At 42.0% G+C, this 25,617-nt stretch overlaps 1 protein-coding gene across 2 annotated transcripts in view; it reads left to right on the forward strand.

Moving 5' to 3' along the window:
* The window catches only part of TMEM132D (transmembrane protein 132D), an 889,902-nt gene that overhangs the window by 234,575 nt on the left and 629,710 nt on the right, over positions 1-25,617 (forward strand). For both annotated transcript variants that reach the window (XM_061384523.1, XM_061384524.1), the window contains exon 2: positions 2,052-2,940. In XM_061384523.1, the coding sequence (XP_061240507.1) occupies positions 2,052-2,940 (889 nt within the window). The remainder of the gene's footprint in view (positions 1-2,051; positions 2,941-25,617) is intronic.

The raw sequence follows: 25,617 nt of genomic DNA on the forward strand, positions 1-25,617 counted from the left end.
TGAGTTCTTTGCTTTCCCCTCTGTTCACAGACAACTGCCAGGAGGGGTCCGGACTCCTGTAGGCGTCATGTATCAGAAAATGTGCTCACGTGGGCCTCTGAAACAGGTCCGCCTGATGAATGTCAGGGCCTGAGTTGCTTTTATTGCAAAATAACCAGAGAGAGTGACAGGGCTAATGAGAAGGGGTCTGGATAATTTGTGGAGCTTTGCCTAGAAAGTCAGTGTTTCCAGAGCCAGTAATTTCCATTTCTAAAGCCCCTTAAATTGGTTCTTGAATTATGTAATCTCTGTTTCTGTGTTTTTCTTACAGAATATAAGGCACATTGTAAAAATAACATTTTTGGATTCTTTTTCTCCCTGAGGGCGGGATATGTTCAGGAAGGGGGTGGGGGGAAAAAGACTTTCTGTGCATTGGTGTCAACACAGCTTTCACGAAGGATGTGGAGGCCACAAAAGTGATGGACTTCCCTTGCTTCTTGGGTTTTTAGGGTCACATGGACTCGACATGATGGGGTTGGGTCATCGCATCTATTTCAGGTTTCCTTCCAGCAGTATCTTTCCAAGGTCTTTTCTGCCCATCTCTCAGCTTAGCCCTGAGGAAAGTACATGATGTGCAAGTGATTTATGATTGTCCATCTTTAAAGTCTTTTATCATGTTCCCATGGTAAATGTGTCAAGGGTAGAGTATGTATCTGGTGGAACAGGAAATAGTATTGGGTAAAATATGGACACAGCATCAAGCCACATGCTGAGAAAGTCATTCTTGTTTCCAATCTCAGTCCATCTGGTGGAGCTAATGGGAGCACTCTTCTCTGCTGGATGCCAGCAGTTTCTTAAGACCTTTCTCATGAGGATCTTTCCCTCTAACTGAAAGAGAGCAAGTCTTAGGCATAAGCCATCACCCCCTAAAAGGCATGAGGACTGCTAGTTGAAAATTAAAGGCATTACTTTGAATTTTCTTTCTTTTTTATTGGAGGATAATTGTTTTACATTGTTGTGGTGGTCTGTGCCATACATCTATCATACATCTATATGTATACACACACACACACACACCCCTCCCTCATACATATATATATATATACACATACATACCCTCCCTCCTGAACCTCCTCTTCCCATATATACATAATTATATATGTGTATATATGTATACATATATATATACCCCTCCCTCTTGAGCCTCCCTTTCCCACATATACATAATTATTTATGTATATATATAATTAATATGTATAATTATAAACTTATATTTATACCCTTCCCTCTTGAGCCTCCCCTCCTCATGCTACCCCTCTAGGTCATGACAGAGCACCAGGCTGGGCTCCCTGTGTTCTATAGCAACTTCCTTCTAGTTATCTACTTCACACATGATAGGGAAGATCTCCCGGGGGAGTGCATGGCAACCCACTCCAGTATTCTTGCCTGAAGAATCCCATGGACAGAGGAGCCTCGGGGGCTAAAGTCCATGGGATCAGAAAGAGTCAGACAGGACTGAAATGCTTTAGCATAGTGTATAAATGTCAGTGCTACTTTGTCAATTTGTACTTCATTTCTCCTTTCTCTCTCCTTATCCTGCTGTGCCTACAAGTCCATTCTCTACACCTGCATCTCCATTTCTTCTCTATATATAGGTTCATCAGTACTGTTTTTCTAGATTCCATATATATGCCTCAATATATGGTATTTGTTTCTCTCTTTCTGACTTCACTTTGTATAACAGGGTCTAGGTTCATCCACCTCACTACAACTGACTCAAAATTGTTCTTTTTTTACAGCCGAGTAATATTCTATTTGTATTTGCTCGCTTAGCTTCTGTGCATGGCCAATGAGGCTGGTGGCTGGTTCTCTACTTACTCCAGTGGCATCAATTTTTCTTTAAAGAAATACATTTAATATAAAATGAATTGATTTAAGACATTTTGGATAAAGAATCGCTTAATTAATGCTAAGGCAGGGCAATCCACTATAAAGGGGTTACAAAGAGGTCTGAAATATTGGTATCACTGCCCTCAAGTTTCTAACCCCTGAACCCCGATTCCTCCCAACAGTGGCTGAAAGCCGAGGCATACTGGAGAGTATCCAGAGGTTCTCTTTGCTGCCCACCTACCTCCCGGTGACCTACCACATCCACCACGCAGACGTGTCCTTCTTCCTCAAGGAAGCCAACCAGGACATCATGAGAAACTCCAGTCTACAGTCGCGGGTGGAGTCCTTTCTGATTTACAAATCCAAGAGGCTACCAGTCCTGAATGCCAGCTATGGGCCTTTCGCCATTGAGCAGGTGGTACCCCAGGACTTGATGCTCCCCTCCAGCCCCTTTGGATTCACCAGCACGTTTTCTCTGAACTGGAAGCTGAAGGCGCACATCCTGCGGGACAAGATCTACCTGAGCCGGCCCCGCGTGCAGGTGCTGTTCCACGTGGTGGGCAGGGACTGGGACGACCCTGGCCCGGTGCAGAGCCTGCCCTGCCTGCGGGTGTTCGCCTTCCGGGAGACCCGGGAGGTACGAGGCAGCTGCCGCCTGCGGGGGGCTCTGGGGCTGTGCGTGGCGCAGCTGGAGCTCCCGGCCAGCTGGTTCGGCCCCCCGACGGTGGTGGCCGGAAGGAAGAAGACGCCGGAGCCCCCCGAAGGGAGTCCGGTGGAGCTCTACTACGCCGTGCAGCAAGGGGACGAGCGTGGAGACTGCGCCAAGGAGGATGCCCGGAGAGCCGGCGGTATGCGGACGGGCCGTAATGACATCGATGAGTCTGGGCCTCCCTTGCACAGGATCGGGAGTGTTTTTCTTTACCAGACCCCCAGCCGGCCGCCGCTGAGAGAGCTGCGCTTGGATAACCACGTGGCTGTGCAGTACGTGCCAAAGACAGTCAGGCAGGGAGACGTGCTGACTTTTCCAGTCTCCATCTCCAAAAACTCCACCGAGGACCGCTTCACGTTAAGGTGAGTTCATTATCTTTCGGTAGCACCTCCAAGGTCAAGGGCGCTTCTGAGACCCTTCCCCTATGTGTGATGCATAGATCTGTGTTAGTGCTGGCCAGGGTAGAAACGTCCCTCCACTTTTTGCGGACTCCAATGTTCACTGTCAAGTAGAAAGACCAGTTAGAGCTCTCTGAATTGGCAGTTGATTCGGTGAAGATGTTGTTAATAGATTTTCTGGGCTGTCCCAGGAAAGTCAGGAGCAGGCTGATACTCTATCTTGGACCTGGCTTAGATGGTTCTCAGCAGGTCTTAGGAGAGTTAAATGGCTCAGAGTTGACATAACTCTGCAAATGGGTTGGCAAAAATTGTCAGGGAGGATAGAGGATACAGTGTTGCCAACTCACAATCTCTTCGGAGCATGTGAGTTCTAAGTACACTCTGTGGCACCAACCTCAAAGTTACCCTTTTGTTTCTCTCTGGAAATAGAACTTAGTGTTCAAAATATAAAAGAGCAGAAAGTGTGAAGATATCCAGTAGAGTTTGTGGATTGTCTTATATAAAAATTATACCAAGAGGAGGCATTTAAAATGAGTCCTGTGGGATTTAAGAAAAAAGAAGGGATGAGTTTTCTCTTTGGAACATACAGTAGCTTGTGAGAGAAGCTTGGCTTGATTGGATTTTCATTACAGTTTTGTTGTTGTTGTTTCATTTGTTTTAAACATACATGAGTTTGATTATAACAGCTATTTGGTGTAAGTATTATTAGATCACTAAATGTGTCCTCACATTGCTACATAATCCAGAAAGTTGACCTAAAGTGCCATCTAATCAAGTTTGGTATGACCCCTGAGTGTTACTGGACATGGGACCACATTTATATGTGGGTTTTTAAAGCTTATCCAACAATGAAAAGCCCTCTTGTCCCTCTCCCCTGGGGCTCAATAGCTGTTTTTCTTTCTTTCTTTTCTTTTTTGCTTTGTCTATGTTTCATTTATTTCTCTTATCTTTCTGATTCCTTTTGCTCTACTAACTTTGAGTTTTATTTGTTCTTTCTCTAGTTGCTTAGCTGTAAGGTTAGGTTGTTTATTTGAGATTTTTCTCTTTTCTTGAGCCAAGATTGTCTTGCTATAAACTTCACTCTTAGAACTGCTTTTGCTGCATCCCATAGGTTTTGGATCGTCGTATTTTTGTTGTCATTTGTCTCTAGGTACTTTTTGATTTCCTCTTTGGTTTCTCCAGTGATCTATTGATTATTTAGTAACAAATTGTTTAGCCTCCATATGTTTGTGTGTGTGTGTGTTTTACAGTTTTTTCCTATAATTTATTTTTAGTCTCATAGCATTGTGAGCATAGCATCTCACATCAAAAGATGCTTGATGTGATTTCAGTTTTATTAAATTTACCATGCCTTGATTTGTGACCCAAGGTGTGATCTATCCTGGAGAATGTTCCATGTGCTCTTGAGAAAGAAGTGTATTCTGCTGCTTTCAGTTGGAATGTCCTATGAATATCAGTTAAGTCTATCTGTTCTAATGTGTCATTTAAAGCTTGTGTTTTCATATGAATTTTCTGTCTGGATGATCCCACTTACATTGTGTAGGTGGAATGATGAAGTCCTCCACTGTTCTTTCCTTAAAAAAAAAAAATTCTGTGTTTGTTAAGGGGGTGGATGAGTTTAAGAAAGAAATCATTCTCTTGCTTATACTTTGCACATTTCAGTTTTGTTGATTGTGACCTAGTGCTGGGAATTTCCTTTGAATCTCAACCAAAGACACAGAAACCAATGGACAGCATTAACCTCATGATCGGACCTGGCTGATGTTGGCAGGAAAAACCTTCAGCCGGGTGGGGGTACATCTGGGGATTAAACACAGGGATTTAGTATGAACAACACGTCTGTGGGACTGAGACCTCGTGATCACTCCCTTCTGTTCTTTGGAAATCAGACCTAGATCCAGCTGGTCATGGGCCCTCCCTCTGCCTGACGTGTAGCTTTGCGCTTGGTTTTCCCAGGCTTGACACATTTATATAATATTCTTTTTGGAGATGACTGCCTATATAGAGAAATATTTTGCCAGTGGAAACTCAAGGTTTTGAATAAGAAGAAGTCAAACAATTTCATAATCTACCATTTTTTTTCATTTGCCAGCTACTGCTTGTTGAATTCCTGGACCCATGGTTTACAAACTAGAATCTCCTAAAGCTTTAACTCTCCAGTAGATGATATTCACATCAGCCTTTATTGGGAAGCAGCTATCAGTGTAGAATTACATTTCACAGAAAACTGTGCATCTGACCACAATCCATTGCCCACTAGTGTGTTCACATGCGTCCTGAGGGCAGCCCTGCCACTGGCAAGCTGTGCCATGGCCAGGAGAGGTTCGTTTCTGGGCTATGTATTCTGAGGGATCCACAGCTTTGCAGATTCAGAAATAAGCATCTTGCCACTTAGAAGTCAAAAGATTGGAAAATTTTGGATGTAGAGCCAAAGTGTGTTTGTTCAGAGTCCATCATTTAGAAAGGTGCTTTCCATTTAAGACAATAGTAAAATAAATCAGTAAATACTTTACAAATGTGTATTTAAGTTGGTAAAGTAGCACGCTTTCCATCTCTTTAAAAGTTGCATTAATAATATGCCTGCTGAATACTTAACACACACTAATTACGAATGAGTCTTATCTGTTTATGAAAACAGCTGGCGGGAAACCTGGATCTGGCAATGTCGTTAGCCTTTAGTTGGAATTCTCATAATTAGAAAATAATGAAGCTGTGTATCTTTTTTAATGAAGTCAATTTGACACTCGTTTAGCACAGCTTCCGAGTATTTAGAATTAGCCTGGGTCTGCTCTGTTGTTGTTGTTTAGATGCTAAGTTGTGTCTGACTCTTTTGTGACCTCATGGACTGTAGCCTGCCAGGGTCCTCTGTCCATGGGATTTTCCAGTCAAGAATACTGAAGTAGGGTGCCATTTCCTTCTCCAGGGGTTCTTCTCCACCCAGGGATCAAAGATCAAACCTGCATCTCCTTCATTGGCAGGCAGGTTCTTTACCACTGAGCCACCTTGGAAGCCCATATGTGTGTGTGTATGTGTGTGTACACATACATACATGTATTAATATATCCATAAAATACTATCAGTTCAGTTCAGTTCAGTTCATTCACTCAGTTGTGTCCGACTCTTTGTGACCCCATGAATCGCAGCACGCCAGGCCTCCCTGTCCATCACCAACTCCCAGAGTTCACTCAGACTCACATCCATCGAGTCAGTGATGCCATCCAGCCATCTCATCCTCTGTTGTCCCCTTCTCCTCCCGCCCCCAATCCCTCCCAGCATCAGAGTCTTTTCCAATGAGTCAACTCTTCGAATGAGGTGGCCAAAGTACTGGAGTTTCAGCTTTAGCATCAGTCCTTCCAAAGAAATCCCAGGGCTGATCTCCTTCAGAATGGATTGGTTGGATCTCCTTGCAGTCCAAAGGACTCTCAAGAGTCTTCTCCAACACCACAGTTCAAAAGTATCAATTCTTCAGTGCTCAGCCTTCTTCACAGTCCAACTCTCACATCCATACATGACCACAGGAAAAACCATAGCCTTGACTAGATGGACCTTTGTTGGCAAAGTAAAATACTAAGGGTATCTGTTAAATGACTAGAGGCATTTCTGTAATATCCAGCATGAACTGATGGCTTTGCTGTGTTCTGTGCTTAGTTACTCAATCATGTCCAATTCTTTGTAGCCCCATGGGCTATAGCCTGTCAGACTTCTTCTGTCTATGGGATTTCCCAGACAAAAATACTGTAGTGGGTTGCCATTTCCTTCTCCAGGGAATCTTCCCGACCTAGGGATCAAACCCACATCTCCTGCCTTGGCATGTGGGTTCTTTACCGCTGAGCCACCAGGAAGCCCCAGCTCTATCTAGCCATCTGCTGTATATACAACCCTGAAGGATACAACCATGTATCCTTGGGTGCTTTCCTCTGCAATAGTGACTTGTTTCTAGACTCAGGGGTGACAGTGCTAATGAAGTCCACAGGTGGGTTCATGTTTTGTGGGTCAGGTGCCAGTAGGACATAGCTCTCCACTTAAGGATGGCCAGGGTGGAGAGGGGACCAGATTAACTGCCAGCAACAGAAGGGAACCCATCTGGATTGAGGACTTCTGCTGCAGACAGTGATTGACCACCTAAAAACTGCCGCTTTCCTGTCACTTCTGTGCCTCTCATTTCTAGCTGACACAAAGAGGCTTGTCTTCTATCCTGAGAATCAAGTTTTGTGGTGCAAATTATCTCCAAGGGCAATTTACAAAAATAGCTGGGTGTGTGCATGTGTGTGCATTAGCCATTGCAAAGAGGAAAACCAGAATGGGGCTGTTTGTCATCTTAGAAGTTCTCTTCTCTCCTGGAGCCCAAATCTTCCAAAGCAGACCTTCACAAAGGAAGAAAAGCAAAGCACTTTCATTCTTTAAACATCTAAGGATCCCTTTTAATTTCAGAGAATGTTTTCCTTCCAGTGGACAACAAAAGCATCACCCAGCACGTGGACCTTTTTTGCACATTCTCACCACTCCATCCCTTTTCCTTCTCCCACAGAGAGTCAATTTCAGAAACATCCGAGGCCTCTTGTCACCTGATTATGTGTCTGGAGAATCAAAGAACTCTTTCTTGCTCATCTCCCCCACCTATTCTTCGGTTGCTTCTTCCCACAAGAAGTCAGTTTCAAAGGCTTCTGGTTGTCTGATCTGAATGTAAGCCTGGAGCCAAATATTTGCACAGTATTAGCTTGGCTCCCTGACAATCCAGGAAAAAGAGGTGGAAAGGTCCAAATCAGAGATACAGCACTCGGAACTGTCTGGGTGCCTTTCTCAAAGTCAGAGATATGTTAAGATTGGTTAAATGAATGAATGAATGAATGGCTGTCTTGGTGGTGGTGGTTTAGTCACAAAATCACGTCCAACTCTTTTGCGACCCCGTGGACTATAGCCCGCCAGGATCCTCGGTCCATGAGATTCTACAGGCAAGAATACTGAAATGGGTTGCCATTTCCTTCTCCAGGGGATCTTGCCAGGGATCGAACCCACATCTCCTGCATTGCAGGTGGATTCTTTACCAACCAAGCCACCTGGAAAGTTTAGACGTCTTGTTAATTATTAACAAATGCATATACTTTGCTGAAGTCTTTGCAGTTTTATATGCTAAATCTTCAAGAATTTGTTAAGAATCTTGTGCTCAGAAGGTGGTCAGGTCTCAGAGCAGGTTTCTGAATAAGGCATTATTAAGAAGTAGATATTCACTATTCTTGCAAAAATGAGAGATATAAAAGAGGGAAAAAAACCAAAATAAGAATAATTGACAAGAGGACAAAGTGGGCCTGGGGTTGATAAGGCTCAAATGTATTTTTTGGTGGTTTGGGAAGCTTGCTTTGCAGAAGGTTTTGAGCTTGTTAGAAATAATATGTGGTGTTTTTTGGTTGTTTGGCCCTGAACTTGAGTCACTTGAATGATGTAGCCTTTGACACTGCCTTGAAGCAGAAAGTCTCTCCTTATTCTATTGCAGGTAAAGTATGCCCTGGTATACCGAATGATATTCTTAGTTGCATGCCATAAATCCCAACCTACATAATTTAAGAACATAAATAAATGAAAGGGTTAGTTGAGTGTATGTTGTTAGTCTTAAGAATTAATAAGGCATGGGACCACTTGCCTTGACAATGCACAGTGTGGGAGGCGGAGGATGCCCTTGGTTTAGAGGCAACAGCCTGCTTGCCCAGCACCTCTTCCCCACCTGGCATAATGAATTCTTCCAAAAGTTCCCTCTGTTCTTATTATAATCAAAGGTGCAAAGACTCTTGGATGTTTAAAGAATGACCTAATTTTAATTTTTTCCTTGTAGCTATCCAGTTTTCCCAGCACCATTTGTGTTGAAGAGACTGTCTTTCCAACATTATATTCTTGTCTCCTTGGTTGTAGATTAATTAACCATAGGTGCATGGGTTTATTTCTAGGCTTTGTATCCTGTTCCATTGATCTGTGTTTCTGTTTTGTGCCAATACCATACTGTTTTGATGACTGTAGTTTTGCCTCGTTAATTGGCTATACTCCAATATAAAATAAAAAGGTTTTTAAGAGTCAGGAGCTATAGTCTAGTTTGACTCTGTAATATGTTTTGTTGCCAGTGTGGTTGTAGAAATTTCACAACCATCTCAAGGCTCAGGGTTCTCATGTGCTGAATGTTAAATATGTCCTACTTTATGGCAGGATGTTTACAGAAGTTAATCCCATTGATGAAGTTGAACATTAAAATGAACTGCATTGACAACAAAGAAATGTATTGAATAGAGTCCAAAATTTCACGGATTAGTGCAAAATAAGGAAAAGTGGGAGGCAGAGAGGGAGACGAAAGGCTTCCCTGACTGGGAATAGAACCCCATGGGGGCTGCGGCCATGAGAGTGCTGAATCCTAACCACTAGACCACCAGGGAGCGCTTGGCTAACAAAGATCCTTCTAGTCAAAGCTATGGTTTTTCCAGTAGTCATATACAAATGTGAGAGTTGGACCATAAAGGAGGCTGAGTGCTGAAGAACTGATGCTTTCAAATTGTGGTGCTGGACAGGACTCTTGAGAGTCCCTTGGACTGCAAAGAGATCAAACCAGGTTAATCCTAAAGGAAATCAACCCTGAATATTCTTTGGAAAGACTGTTGCTGATGCTGAAGCTATAATACTTTGGCCACCTGATGCAAAAAGCAAACTGTTTGGAGAAGACCCTGATGCTGGGAAAGACTGAAGGCAGGAGGAGAAGGGGATGACTGAGGATGATATGGTTGCATGGCATCATTGACTCAATGGACATGAGTTTGAGCAAACTCTGGGAGATAGTGAAGGACAGGGAAGCCTGGCATGTTGCAGTCTGTGGGGTCACAAAGAGTCAGACACAACTGAGGAACTTAAGAGCAACAACAAGGCAAAGTGGACATGGATGAAGTATTGTCAAGCAAGAAAACTCATGATGTGGAAAAATTACTGCTTTAAGACCTGAATGAAGTTTAACTGATTTAGATCATAAAGAAAGCAAGAAGAGATGAGATTTCCAGTATATTTTAAGAATGAAAACAGCTTTCATTTTATTTGTTATTTGCTTTGGAAAAATATATCTGGAAAATATAGGCAGTGCCTGCAGGAAAAGAGTGAATTAGATTCTGTGAGATGAAGACAGTCATGCAAGTTACTTAATCTTGGGTCACATAAATATAGAATAAAATAGGTGGTACAAAATAAAACAAGATAAAATACTCACTCAGATTTTTAAAAAAGACTCTTGGGATGCTCCCAGTGGCTCACAGACCTAGTTGCTGTGTCTGAGCCCAGGGTAGCAGAGTTACCTGGTGTGCTTCCAGAATGAGAGGTGGGCTTCTGGAGTCACCTGTCACTAAGAGCACATCCCAGGGGAGGTGGTATTTCCCTCCTGAGAAAAGTGGGGTGCTTTTAAGGAAGAGGATGATGCTGGGTATCTCCAAACCCCACAAAGGTCCATGACATCCATGCCTGGCACTGCATCTCCCTTTGTCATCTGATGGATTCAGGGAGTTGCTTCTGCAGCAGACTGGAGTGCGAGGCAGACAGAGAAAGGAGGGCGATCCATCTTTTTCTTTTTTTTTTAATTTTATTTTATTTTTAAACTTTACATAATTGTATTAGTTTTGCCAAATATCAAAATGAATCCGCCACAGGTATACATGTGTTCCCCATCCTGAACCCTCCTCCCTCCTCCCTCCCCATACCATCCCTCTGGGTCATCCCAGTGCACTAGCCCCAAGCATCCAGTATCGTGCATTGAACCTGGACTGGCCACTCGTTTCTTACATGATATTTTACATGTTTCAATGCCCTGTTTGAGAATAGATTTAGATTTAAGGAAAAAGTTGTGAGGTCAGTACAGGATAGTGCCAGGTGCCTCGTGGTTAGCTTCCCCCTGTAATTAACACCTGACATTAGCTTCATTCATTTGTCACGATCAATGCTCCACTATTATTATTAGCTGAAGTCCACACTCATTCATACTCCCTTAGTGTTTGCCTGATGCCCCCTTTTCTGTTCCAGGCTCCTGCTCAGGATATCACATTTAATCATCATGTCTTTTTAATTTCTGTTGTCTGTGACTGTTTCTCAGATTTGCTTTCTGTTGACCTTGACAGCTACGAGACATCCTGTTCAGACTTTCTGAAGAATGTCCCTCAATTAGGATTTATCTGATGTTTTTCGTGTGATAAGACCAAAGAGTGGGCTTGGGGATAAAAAAAAGAAAAAACCACAGAGATAATGTTTTGTATTTGTCTGCAAACTACTCTCTTTCACCTTTTCATTGAATAAACATTGATTGAGGATGTCAGGAAGTACACAGATGAGTAAAAAGGAAAAATGACTCCTATTTGAGGGACAGGAGCATGAGAGAGTGAGCCCTGCCCTGTAAGAGTGGAGAATATGTAGTGGTTCACTTTAATTTGATTTTTGTTTTGTACTGAGGTGTAGTTGGTTTGCAGATTTATTGTGTTGGTTTCGGATGTACAACGGGGTGGTTCAGTCGTGCATATGCATGTATCTGGGTTTTTTTTTTTTTTGATTTTTCCCATATTATCATTGTGGAATGTTAAGTGGAGTTCCCTATACTGTACAGTAGATCCTTGTTGTTTGTGTAGTACTTCTCTTTTCCAAGAAAGGAAATTCAGGCAAAGGGAACAGTACAGATAAAAACACAAAGACATCAGGTGTATCTCTATGCTCTTTTATCCCCAATCATTTTGAAATAAAAACCAAACGGGAGAGGAAGGTAAATTTCCAAACTCATTCTATGAGGCCACCATCACCCTAATACCAAAACCTGACAAAGATCCCACAAAAAAAGAAAACTACAGGCCAATATCACTGATGAACATAGATGCAAAAATCCTTAACAAAATTCTAGCAATCAGAATCCAACAACACATTAAAAAGATCATACACCATGACCAAGTGGGCTTTATCCCAGGGATGCAAGGATTCTTCAATATGCGCAAATCAATCAATGTAATACACCACATTAACAAATTGAAAAATAAAAACCATATGATTATCTCAATAGATGCAGAGAAAGCCTTTGACAAAATTCAACATCCATTTATGATAAAAACTCTCCAGAAAGCAGGAATAGAAGGAACATACCTCAACATAATAAAAGCTATATATGACAAACCCACAGCAAACATTATCCTCAATGGTGAAAAATTGAAAGCATTTCCTCTAAAGTCAGGAACAAGACAAAGGTGCCCACTTTCACCATTACTATTCAACATAGTTTTGGAAGTTTTGGCCACAGCAATCAGAGCAGAAAAAGAAATAAAAGGAATCCAAATTGGAAAAGAAGAAGTAAAACTCTCACTATTTGCAGATGACATGATCCTCTACATAGAAAACCCTAAAGACTCCACCAGAAAATTACTAGAAATAATCAATGACTATAGTAAAGTTGCAGGATATAAAATCAACACACAGAAATCCCTTGCATTCCTATACACCAATAATGAGAAAACAGAAAGAGAAATTAAGGAAATAATTCCATTCACCATTGCAACGGAAAGAATAAAATACTTAGGAATATATCTACCTAAAGAAACTAAAGACCTATATATAGAAAACTATAAAACACTGGTGAAAGAAATCAAAGAGGACACTAATAGATGGAGAAATATACCATGTTCATGGATTGGAAGAATCAATATAGTGAAAATGAGTATACTACCCAAAGCAATTTATAGATTCAATGCAATCCCTATCAAGCTACCAACAGTATTCTTCACAGAGCTAGAACAAATAATTTCACAATTTGTATGGAAATACAAAAAACCTCGAATAGCCAAAGCGATCTTGAGAAAGAAGAATGGAACTGGAGGAATCAACCTACCTGACTTCAGGCTCTACTACTACAAAGCCACAGTTATCAAGACAGTATGGTACTGGCACAAAGACAGAAATATAGATCAATGGAACAAAATAGAAAGCCCAGGGATAAATCCACGCACATATGGACACCTTATCTTTGACAAAGGAGGCAAGAATATACAATGGATTAAAGACAATCTCTTTAATAAGTGGTGCTGGGAAATCTGGTCAACCACTTGTAAAAGAATGAAACTAGACCACTTTCTAACACCTTACACAAAAATAAACTCAAAATGGATTAAAGATCTAAACGTAAGACCAGAAACTATAAAACTCCTAGAGGAGAACATAGGCAAAACACTCTCTGACATACATCACAGCAGGATCCTCTATGACCCACCCCCCAGAATATTGGAAATAAAAGCAAAAATAAACAAATGGGACCTAATTAACCTTAAAAGCTTCTGCACATCAAAGGAAACTATTAGCAAGGTGAAAAGACAGCCTTCAGAATGGGAGAAAATAATAGCAAATGAAGCAACAGACAAACAACTAATCTCAAAAATATACAAGCAACTCCTACAGCTCAACTCCAGAAAAATAAGTGACCCAATCAAAAAATGGGCCAAAGAACTAAATAGACATTTCTCCAAAGAAGACATACAGATGGCTAACAAACACATGAAAAGATGCTCAACATCACTCATTATCAGAGAAATGCAAATCAAAACCACTATGAGGTACCATTTCACACCAGTCAGAATGGCTGTGATCCAAGTCTACAAGCAATAAATGCTGGAGAGGGTGTGGAGAAAAGGGAACCCTCTTACACTGTTGGTGGGAATGCAAACTAGTACAGTCACTATGGAGAACAATGTGGAGATTCCTTAAAAAACTGGAAATAGAACTGCCTTATGATCCAGCAATCCCACTGCTAGGCATACACACTGAGGAAACCAGAAGGGAAAGAGACACGTGTACCCCAATGTTCATCGCAGCACTGTTTCTAATAGCCAGGACATGGAAGCAACCTAGATGTCCATCAGCAGATGAATGGATAAGAAAGCAGTGGTACATATACACAATGGAGTTTTACTCAGCCATTAAAAAGAATACATTTGAATCAGTTCTAATGAGGTGGATGAAACTGGAGCCTATTATACAGAGTGAAGTAAGCCAGAAGGAAAAACATCAATACAGTATACTAACGCATATATATGGAATTTAGAAAGATGGTAACAATAACCCGGTGTACGAGACAGCAAAAGAGACACTGATGTATAGAACAGTCTTGTGGACTCTGTGGGAGAGGGAGAGGGTAGGAAGATTTGGGAGAATGACATTGAAACATGTAAAATATCATGTAAGAAATGAGTTGCCAGTCCAGGTTCGATGCACGATACTGGATGCTTGGGGCTAGTGCACTGGGACGACCCAGAGGGATGGTATGGGGAGGGAGGAGGGAGGAGGGTTCAGGATGGGGAACACATGTATACCTGTGGCGGATTCATTTTGATATTTGGCAAAACTAATACAATTATGTAAAGTTTAAAAATAAAATCAATCAATGCAAAAAAAAATAAATAAAATGGCTGCCTTCAAATATTTAAAAAATGGTCATAAGAGGTAAGGTTAAGATGGTGTACCTGTGTATTTATTAATAAATTCAGTGAAACCAAAATGTAGATTTTTATGCAAGATAAAAAAATGACTTCAGCAAAAGAGTTGTTCAAGCAGAGGCCAGATTATCAATAATCATGGGTTTTAGGAAAGGAATCCCTGCATTGATGAGATATTTGATCTGTTCTATATAATAACCTTAAACCTTGCCAATGTTTTACTTTTAGGAGAAAAACAGCTCTTCTGAAAGAGAACATTTATTTTCCAATCTGTAACATGTTTTTTAAATGACAGTTATTGAAAGAAAGGATTTTATGAATAAAAATGTCAATTGAAATATTAAAAAAAAAACCAAATGGGATTTTTAAAAACAAAAAATAAACACATAAAAATAAAGTGCCATTTTCATTTCATCATATCAAGGATATTTACTCCCAATCTGACTTAGTCATTGTTGATGTGAACTTTGGTCACTGGTTGGGGTGATATTTCTTGGGTTTTTCCACTGTAAAGTTGATTTTTCAACACGTCCTATACAGTATTTTCCAAAAGGAAGTAATTATCCACAGCTCACAGTTATGGAATTATAGTGTGCTTTCTTGCCAGTGGTATATCTATGTAAATCATTTGGAATTCTGTGGGGGAAATTTGTTAATTTTCCCTCATGCATATATTTATTCAATCATTGATTTCAATAAGGACATCTGGATATTTGTTAATACTTTACAGTTTGGGTTATAATCCCATAGAATAGACACTTCTCAGTCTTTGGCTGCTGACATTTGGATCTTATGATGTTTTGTTGAGAGGTGCCGTCTGGTCTGTACATTGTAGTTTGAGTAACTGCATCTCTGACTTGACCCACTATATACACAACCTGAATTGTGATATCCCAAGATGGTCCAGATATTTCCTAATATCTCCTGGGTGGGGATGGAATCACCCTTACAACTGAAAAATTATTACTGTGGTTGTTGGGAAACTACTCTACTCTTGGACTTCCCCCTGGTGGTTTAGTGGATAAGAATCCACCTGCCAATGCAGGGGACACGGGTTCAATCCCTGCTCCAGGAAAATCCCACATAACTTGAAGTAACTAAGCCTGTGCACCACAACTCTGAACCTGAGCACTAGAGTCTGTGCTCCCCAACAATAGAAGCCACCACAATGAGAAGTCTGGGCACCGCAACTAGAGAGTAACCCCTGCTCACCACAACCAGAGAAAGCTCACTTGCAGCAACAAAGACTTTTAGCACAGCAAAAAAAAAAAAAAGAATAAATAAAATTAAAAAGCTCAGCTCTTACAGAGAGGGAGGTACCAGGTTTAGAATAAATAAATACTGTGTGGAGTCAGATTTTTCTTGAAAATCCCTTATGTTGTACCCAACATATGGGTTTTACTTCCACCTGAGCATGTATTCCATGAGAATCTTGAATCATGAGATGAGCAGAATCTTCCATCTGCTCGCTGTTGTTTCTTCATTTCTCATACAATATCTGGCCTAAACAGCCACTCATTAACTGTTGGAGGATTGAGTAGTAGTTACAGTCTCCGTGAGTTCACTCCATGTATCTTCCGTTTAGGAGGGGACCAGAGACAAGGTTCTTCATTTAGACTTGAGATGAAGTGGCTGGTGTGTATTTCAAGGCCACGTATACAAAATAATGGGCTTTCCAGGTGGCTCAAGTGGTAAAGAGTCTTGTCTGCCAAGCAGGAGGCCTCAGTTCGATCCCTGGGTCAGGAAGACCCCCTGAAGAAGGAAAGGGCAACCCACTCCAGTATGCTTGCCTGGGAAATCCCATGGACAGAAGAGCCTGGTGAGCTAGTCCATGGTATCGCAAACAGTTGGACAGAACTTAGCAACTAAAGAACAATAGCAACAATATAAAATAACAGAGTCAGGTGTAGTCCTATTAAGATACTTGCTCTGTAAGAGGAACCCCAATCTGAGATGATCTGAGGCCATTGTTTCCAACAATGACAGCTTCTAGGATCTTCTGGCCTCCATAACAGTCTGGGGTGAAGCCTTGGTGTTAGTAATTTTTTTTTTTTTTTTTTTTAGTAACAACAATACCCATGATGGCTCGGTGGTAAAGAATCCTCTTGCCAATACAGGAGACACAGGAGGTGTGGGTTCAATCCCTGGATCGGGACGATCCCATGGAGGAGGAAATGGCAATCCACTCCAGTATTCTTGTTTGGATGAATCCCGTAGACAGAGGAACCTGGTGGGGTACAGTCCATGGGGTCGCAAAGCATTGGACATAACTGAGTGACTGAGCACACATATCCATGAACCTAAAAGAATGCATATTTCTTTCTTTAAGTAATTTATCCATCTGTTATAATTCATGTACCCTAAGGTAACGGAAATCCAAACCTATACTGTGAATAGATTTTTAAAAATTGTTCTTCTATCTTTTTCATTATCTCTTTTATTAATATTATTATTTTACTGAAATATAGTTGATTTATAATATCATGTATTATGCTAGTATTTTTTCTGTTTATTTATTTATTTATTTTTGGTTGTGCTGAGTCTTCATTCCTATGAGCGGGCTTTCTCTGGGTGTGGGTACTCAGGGCTGCTTTCTCATTGTGGTGCATGGACTTCTCATTGCGATCGCTTCTCTTGTTGCAGAGCAGAAGCTCTAGTGGGCTTCAGTGATTGCAGCACATGGGCTCAGTACCTGTGGCTCAAAGGCCCTAGAGCATGCAGGCTTCAGTCATTGTGGCAAGCGGGCTTAGTTGCCCCTCGGCATGTCAGATCTTCCTGGACCAGGGATCGAACCCATGTCCCCTGCATTGGCAGGTGGATTCTTAACTACTTGACTACCAGAAAAGTCCCTGGTACTGGCTTTTTCAAAAACCTCTCCAAGAGATACGAACTTGCAGTTGGAGTTGGGAGCCATTGGGTTCACGTCACCCTTCTTGCTATTCTGGTCAATGCTTGTTAAGTCGAATGGTGAAGTTAGAAATTTAATTAAACTGCTCATGCTCCTCTCTCCCGCTATATAATTGAATCACATTGTTTAATGAATTTTTGTGCAAACTCCACTGTGTAACAATACACATAGCCTCTCTGCATACAGCTTCACACATTTCAAGATGTCAATCCATAGTGATCTCCAACTCAAGAATCCCTCCATCCGCTGATAGCTCCCTTTCCTTTCCAGCTGTACTGTGTTTTAACCAAGTGTTCATGATAAGTCACTACGGTTGTTTCTGACTCTTTGTGACCCTATGGATCATCGCCTGCCAGGCTCCTGTGTCCGTGGGATTCTCCAGGCAATAATACTGGAATAGGTTGCTGTGCCCTCCTCCAGGGGATCTTCCTGACCCAGAAATCCAATCTGTATCTCTTGTGTCTGTTGCATTGGCAGGTGAGTTCCTTACCACTAGCACTACCCTTTGCCCCAAGCTGATGGCTATACATCCATTTTTGAGTTAAACAAACTGATGGCTCTGATTCTTTTGGGGAAGAGAGGAAAGAAGGAAGATGCCAACTGTGGTACGAGCTGTGCTCTGATATTGATACTGGGACTGTTGCTTGAGATTTCCTTGAATCTCTTTGCCATGTTCTAGCAGGAGGCTCATCTCATGAGCAAGAGAAATTGACTTTGGCCAACTTGGCAGAGTTGGAAGTTCTGAAGATAATGGAAGGGTTTCTTTCTTTTTTATGGCTGGATAATATTTCTTTGTGTATATACATCACATTTTCTTTATCCATTCATCCATTACTGGACACTCAGGTTGTTTCCATGTCTTGACTCTTGCAAATAATGCTGCAGTGAACAGTGGGGAACAGATATCTCCTTGAGACAGTGATTTCGTTTTTTCCTGCAACAACAGGGATAAACCTTAAAGGCATTATGTTCAGTGACATAAGTCCAAGAAATTCAGATTCTGAATAATGTCACTTCCAGGTGGAATCTGATGAAAGCTTCTAGAATCAGAGAATAGATGGATGGTTGCCAGAGGCTTGAGGAAGGGGGAAAAGGGATGCTGGTCCGAAGGTACCAACTACTGGTTCTGAGATAAACAAGTTCTGGGGATTTAATGTACGGCATGGTAACTGCAGTTAATCATACTGTATTGCATACTTGAAAGTTGCTAAGAGAGTAAATATTAAAAGTTCTCATCATGAAAAAAGAGATAACTAAATGAGATGATGGAGTTATAAACTAACCTTATTGCTGTAAAATCATCATTTTACACTATGTATGTGTGTCATATATATTACACATTACACTTTAAATTATCACACTGTACACCCTAAGCTTACACAGTATTATATGTCAATTACATCTCAAGAAAGCCAGAAAACAAAAAGAAATCAATGAAATGACTAGAGAAAAGATGCTGAATGAAGTAGGATCCATGCCATTCTGGGGGGTCGGAGTTGAAACAAGAAGCAGCTGTTCTGTAACAGGAAGAGCTCCTGCAGAAATCAATGCTCTTCGTACATTTCTTCCATTCTTTTATCTCTAGCCTAGACCTCACCAACCTAGGGAGGAGGTCATTCTCTCAAACTTGAGTCCTGTGTCCACCCCTTGGCCATGCCAGAGCAGTGAGAGAAAATATGTGACCCCCTCAGTAACTTCTGGGAGGGAAGTAGGTGCTGCATTTACCATCCCTCCTTGATCAGTCCCAGTGAGAGACCACTGATCCCCCGACTCAGAACTCAGGGGGCTTCCAGAAAGAGGGCAGAGAGACTGGTAGCCAAAATAGGACACGTGATTGCTGCACACTCCTTCAGGGAAAGGTTATCATCCCCATGGATGAGATGAAATGAAATTAATTTGCACGCACAAAAAGAGCAGGGTGGACATACCTCCACACTCCTCTTCATGGTTTGTGCAGTGTGGCCTGAAACCCCCTAGAGTCCACTGTGTGTGTATGTGTGTTGTTTATGCTTCGGACAGGCCCAGAAATGCAGGCGCTACAGGAAACTGTTGTGTGTCTTCGAGGCCCCGGGGGCTCTAAGGAATGATCGTGTGGTGTTCAGGACACTGCCTTCAAGGCTTGGTGAGAAGCATGTTTGAAAGGAGCAATTTTTTAATTGAGCTATAGATAATTTACAGTGTTGTGTTAGTTTCAAGTGCACAACAGAGGGACTCAGTTATTCACACACACACATGTTCTCTTTTGAATTCTTTTTCATTATAGGTGGGGCCGTTCATTACCCATTACATCACCTGACACTTTCATCTTTGTTCAGGAAAAAAACAAAATCCCTTATGAAATGCATCTGCAGACAAATTCTGCTTATTCTGAATGTCATTTTGCTCACCATGGTGGCCAGGATACACCAAACACTGATAGAATAAATTTGCAACATTTCGCATAATGCCTTCAATTTCTTTTTTTATTTATTAAGTTACAGTTGATTTACAATCTTGTGTTAGTGTCAGGTGTACAGTTTCGGATTCTTTTCCACTATAGGTTATTACCTGCTATTAAATGTAGTCTCCTGTGCTACATAGTAGGACATCATTGTTACCTATTTTATAAATAGTAGTGTGTTTCTGTTAATCCCCAACTCCTAATTTATCTCCACCCCTCTTGAAAGGAGCAATTTTCTCCTCCCTGCCTCAAAACATAAAACCTCAAGGGAGCCAAAAGGTGGCTGTCAACGTGAAATTCCTATATTCACTGGACTTGGAAAAGAGCCAGAAGGAGAAAACAAAAAACCACAGGGAAGTGTTTTGCTCACAATCTTTATATTTTTCTGGGAGTTGGAGTAGGGCAGCTAATGGGGGCCTCAGGAAGGAGGGTCATGACATTCTTTCTCAAGTCCCTGTCTATTGAGGCAGAGTCCAAGAAATGTGGAAGAGGAAAAGATATGAATGGACATGGCCGTTCCTCTCTGCATATAGTTCTAGAAGTTTCTCTGAGAAGTGATTGTGTGGGGTTTGGTTTTCAAAGAATATAAGGATATGAGCCAGGTGGCTGCCATTATATCCTTTGACTGTGGGCTGGGTGCAGTGATTTTTATGAAAATAATTTTTTCAGTATGTTTAGCCTTTGTGTATTAAAAAAAATATTGTTACATTAGAGATGTACACACAGAAAAGATGTCTTGCAACCAAAGCTCCCTGTGGTCTTCTTTGACTGTGCCCGCTTCTGGTTACAGATGTTTGTACTCTATAATCTTGAACTGACCTTCGTCTCCGTGTGAGGACCTCATCACATCCCCTGCATGCTAGACCCACCTGACGGTCTCCTTTTCAACCAGACTGCAAGCAGCCAGAGGGAAAGGACTGGGTGAAGGGTTATATGACCTTAATGGGGAGGAGTCGGGGATGGGTTTTGGTCCTTGATGTCATCTGTGCATTTGGTATCCATGGAGATTCCATTTCCCAGGTGGTCTTTGGTCAGGAGGCCACAGAGGCTGTTGATCGAATATCTTCATATCCTTTGCCAGTCACCTTCAGACGTGGTTTTTCTGGGTACCTCTTCTGGGTCACTCATGGGAACACAAGAATAATGTGCAGAGGCTAGGAGGTTTGAGGGAAAGATTGCTGAGTACAATCATTTTAATGATAATGATAGTGATAATAAGAATGTTAGTATAATAACAAGCATTTATTAAGTATCTATTTGTGCATTTGTGCCTGGTACTCTTCTAATTGCTTAAAATATTTTTCACATGTTTAATTCTCAGAACAACCCCACAACGTAGGTACTATTATCACCTCGATTTTCCAGAAGTGGAAACAGAAACACAAGAGGTGAACAGCCTGGCAGATGCCCTTGTGCTCATACCACATCTACTTTGAGGTCCTGAGAACTCACCCTCGCTGACTTACACTGCCGAGCACACGTTTTGGAAAATCCATCTTCATCAGTGCCAGGCAGAGAGGCAGACACAGATACTCCAAAATCTCATTTTTATAAAAGCACTTAAGGAAATGAATTACCTGAAACATTTCCCTTATTGAGCAGATGTTTCTTGAGTGTGATGCTTGGTGCTGGGGATGTTAACAGAGAATAAAACATGGATACAGCCCTGTAATGAGTGGCCGGTGCTGTGAATGTGAACCTGGGGTGTCTTTTCTGGGGATGAGATGCCAACTTCAGACAGTGCTTTGGAGCGTAGACAGACTAAGGTATGTCCACCGTCATGAACATCTGTCAGGCTTACCAGTCATTGCAGAGTAAAGAGCTCTGAAGAATGCTAGATGGATTTTCATGGGTCTTTCCAGGGACTTCAGACACTGATAATTATCAGTGTCTGAACTGATTATCACAGTCTGAACTGTGGGATGACAGTTTCAGATCTGGGGGCAGAACTGACCTCTTGAAGACCACCTGGGTTTATGAGGAAGAAGACAGGTCATGGGGCCAAGACCATGGTCACCTCTCTTGGCATCCTCACTGCCAGTGCACTCTTGGGAAGGTCATCGAAAGTCATTGAGCCTCAGTCTCTGGGCTCTTACCATTCCAGGTGTTGTTAATGTAAATAAAAGATGACAGGTAAGCCTTGAGCAGTTTGTGAGGCTCCAGATCAGGCATTTAGGAAATAACCAATCAGTCAAGGGATGTATTAGGTGTCCTCTGAAATGCAAACAGATGACCTTGGGTCATTTCACCCTGAGCAGTGTCAATTCATTCTGAAAGGGGCCCCTGTTAACACAAGGAGCAGGTCACCTCTAACTTAAACTATGAAGAAGAAACAAAAGAAGGCGCATGTTTGAAGCTGCTGAGGAGTCATTTTCTTGGGTAACTCCGGAAAGCAACTGACTCAGCATCTTCCAGTATGAGACGGGAGAGTGGACCCAGATGTCAGAATCCTCTCTCCCAAATCTGAAGGAATGGAAGTAAACTGATTCTTTTAAAAAAATCCAGCAAAAATAATGCTAACATCAATGTACAAGCAAAGGACTCGGGCAGACATCAGCTCAAGAGTGAGACGGAAATCAGCTGAGTGATGGAAGTGCAAAAATCAGCTCAGTGCATCTGATCTGATCACAGATCACAAGTGTAGTTTCTTTTCCTTCAGTGGCTCTTCAAGGGGCAATAGCAAACTGACTGTGGCTTGCATACTTGTATGTTCTTCCCCACCCACTTAAATTTAGGCTTAGTGTATCTCTTTCCTGGTAGAAGACAGCAGAAGTGAGGACCTGGAACATCTGAGATGAGACATAAGCTGTGACCTTCCACCTCAGTCTCCAGGAACACTTGTTCTGGGAGCCCAGAGCCACCTGTAAAAAGTCCAGCTCATCTTCTGGGGGATCCCATGGGAGGCTCTGCAGCTCTGTGGAGAGAGGGGAGATCTGGTGAGCCCCATCTTTTAGCTATTCCTGTCCGGATCCCAGACATGTGTGTGAAGCTGTCTTGGGTGCTGTAGACCAGCCAGATGACAGCTCAGAACCACCAGGGGACCTCACCACCTCCAGGTGGAGTGGAGACATCTCACAGCTGAGCCCTGCTTAGACTCCTGGTACATAAAATCGTGATGTACATGAAAACTGTGGTGTTCTAGGCCACTACGTTTTGGGGTAGGTTGTTAGCTGGAGTTTTCAGTAACTGTTGGGTTGGCCAGAAATTTCGAGTTTTTCCCTAACCTGGAAAACTCAAACAAACTTTTTGGCCAATCCAATAATAATCAAGAAAAAGATTGCCAATGAACTTGCAAAAGATCGTTGCACTTTTACTTGCAAAAGTGCAGAGGTGATGCCCCGGAGCTGCTTGCTCTGACGTTTACTCCTCACCCTTCTCCTGCTCTGCTGTGATTAAGTCCACCTCTGTGACCTGCATCTTCCAGATGCCCTACACTATCCAGATCTGGCTTTTAACTGGGTTCGACCAGTGTGACTCCATGGCAGGACTCTTATGGCCTGGAAAATGGGAAAAGTTAAGATAGTTTTCTCCCTTGCTTCCCGGTCCCTACTCAGGCCAGAAAGCTCCTCCATGGTTCAAGCTCCTGCCAGGCAACCAGTGCCATGGCTCCAAACCCTTCAGTGAGGCCTCACTGATGGCACCTTAGAATCCCCCTCTTTGCTTTGTCCTTCTGACCCGAGGAGAAGAGACTTCCTGCGGTTAATATCATCACGGCTGCATCACCATCATCTACTTGTTTTGTCAGTAATTTCAGCCCCTCTGTCACAAGTGCTTCTGGTCACTTATCTGCTGTGGTTTCTGTCCCCTGACTTGACCCTGTGGGTGTAGCAGCAGTCGGAAAAGATAATTTTTATGAAAGCCGACTATCTTTTCCGATCAACTCTGCTGGTGCTACTGCTACTGCTAAGTCGCTTCAGTCGTGTCCGACTCTGTGTGACCCCAGAGATGGCAGCCCACCAGGCTCCCCCATCCCTGGGATTCTCCAGGCAAGAATTGTACCAAAAGCAGAGACACTCTTGGAGGTTTGTCATTTGTGTCGACCTCAGCTGGGAGCAAAGGCAGAAGGGTCATAAGCAATGCAGAAATGAATTTACTCTAACAGAAAACATCATAAACAAGATAACAGCTTTTGAAAGACCAAGAGGCAGAAGAAAGAGAACACGGAGACATGAGATAATACTTTTCTCTCCAGTCTGTGAACTCCTTATGCAAAAGTAAAAAATCAACATTTCTGTTTTTTTCTCCGTTCTCATTTTGGCTGGTGGAAGGATTGATGATGATAAAAGACTATCTAGGGATGTTTGTCTTTATGAAAAGCAAGGATCCTGGACCCAGAGAAGAATTGGAAGGATAATCTGAAGCCCAAGTAGATGGAAGAAATATTGCAGTTGGCCAAAAAGGTCATTTGGGTTTTTCTGTTACATTGTATGAAAAGACACACACACACAAGAAAAAACCTGAACAAACTTTTTGGCCAACCCAATACAATACTAACCCTCTCCCTTTCGTTTCCCCATCTCAGCACAAATGCACACACAAAGCACTGAGTGGACTCAGGCACAGAGCATTTGAAAACCTGCAGAAAGAGGAGACAGATCCTAACCCACCCATCAAGGCCCTGACCCAACTCCCCTCCTCTCTACCCTCTCTAGGTAAATCCCAGGCCATTGAAAACTCAGGTGTTGGTACATATTTTGCAAGATAAAGCTTGTTAAGTAAAATTCATCCACATTCCACATGAATAGGTGGCTCAGAGTCGTCCAAGTTGGACATGAATCAGATTGCAAAAGACATGGCCATCCATCTATGTAAATATATTGCAGAAGGGAAAGGAAGAAAGAAAGGAATATAGAAAGAAATACAGCAATATAAGAGAAGAGGAATTTATTTGGGAAGAAACATAAATTTAAGGTAATTTTTTTTTCTGTGAGTGTTTAAATGGGTAGAAAAAAATTTTTAAAGGACATGAACTAAATAAATGAAGTTAAAATATAAAAAGAAAATAAAGATAAGGTAGACCAGAGAGCTAACACATGAATTGAGGATCCAACAGTGAAAAATAGAAATTAAACAAGAAATAAGATAGACATAGTTTAAAGGGGAATTATTGGCATATATAGAAAAGATGGAGGCAATCTTGGTGTTCAGTTCAGTCGCTCAGTCATGTCTGACTCTTTGTGACCCCATGAATCGCAGCACACCAGGCCTCCCTGTCCATCACCAACACTTGGAGTTTACCCAAACTCATGTCCATCGAGTCGGTGATGCCATCCAGCCATCTCATCCTCTGTTGTCCCCTTTTCCTCCTGCCCCCAATCGCTCCCAGCATCAGGGTCTTTTCCAATTAGTCAACTCTTTGCATGAGGTGGCCAAAGTACTGGAGTTTCAGCTTCAGCATCAGTCCTTCCAAAGAACACCCAGGACTGATCTCCTTTAGGATGGACTGGTTGGATCTCTTTGCAGTCCAAGGAACTTTCAAGAGTCTTCTCCAACACCACAGTTCAAAAAGCATCAATTCTTTAGCGCTCAGCTTTCTTCACAGTCCAACTCTCACATCCATACATGACCACTGGAAAAATCATAGCCTTGACTAGACGGACCTTTGTTGGCAAAGTAATGTCTCTGCTTTTCAATATGCTATCTAGGTTGGTCATAACTTTCCTTCCAAGGAGTAAGTGTCTTTTAATTTCATGGCTGCAATCACCATTGGCAGTGATTTTGGAGCCCAAAAAAATAAAGTCTGACACTGTTTCCCCATCTATTTGCCATGAAATGATGGGACCAGATGCCGTGATCTTCGTTTTCTGATTGTTGAGCTTGAAGCC

This window comes from Bos javanicus, chromosome 17 (genome assembly GCF_032452875.1).
Source record: "Bos javanicus breed banteng chromosome 17, ARS-OSU_banteng_1.0, whole genome shotgun sequence".
NCBI lineage: Eukaryota > Metazoa > Chordata > Mammalia > Artiodactyla > Bovidae > Bos > Bos javanicus.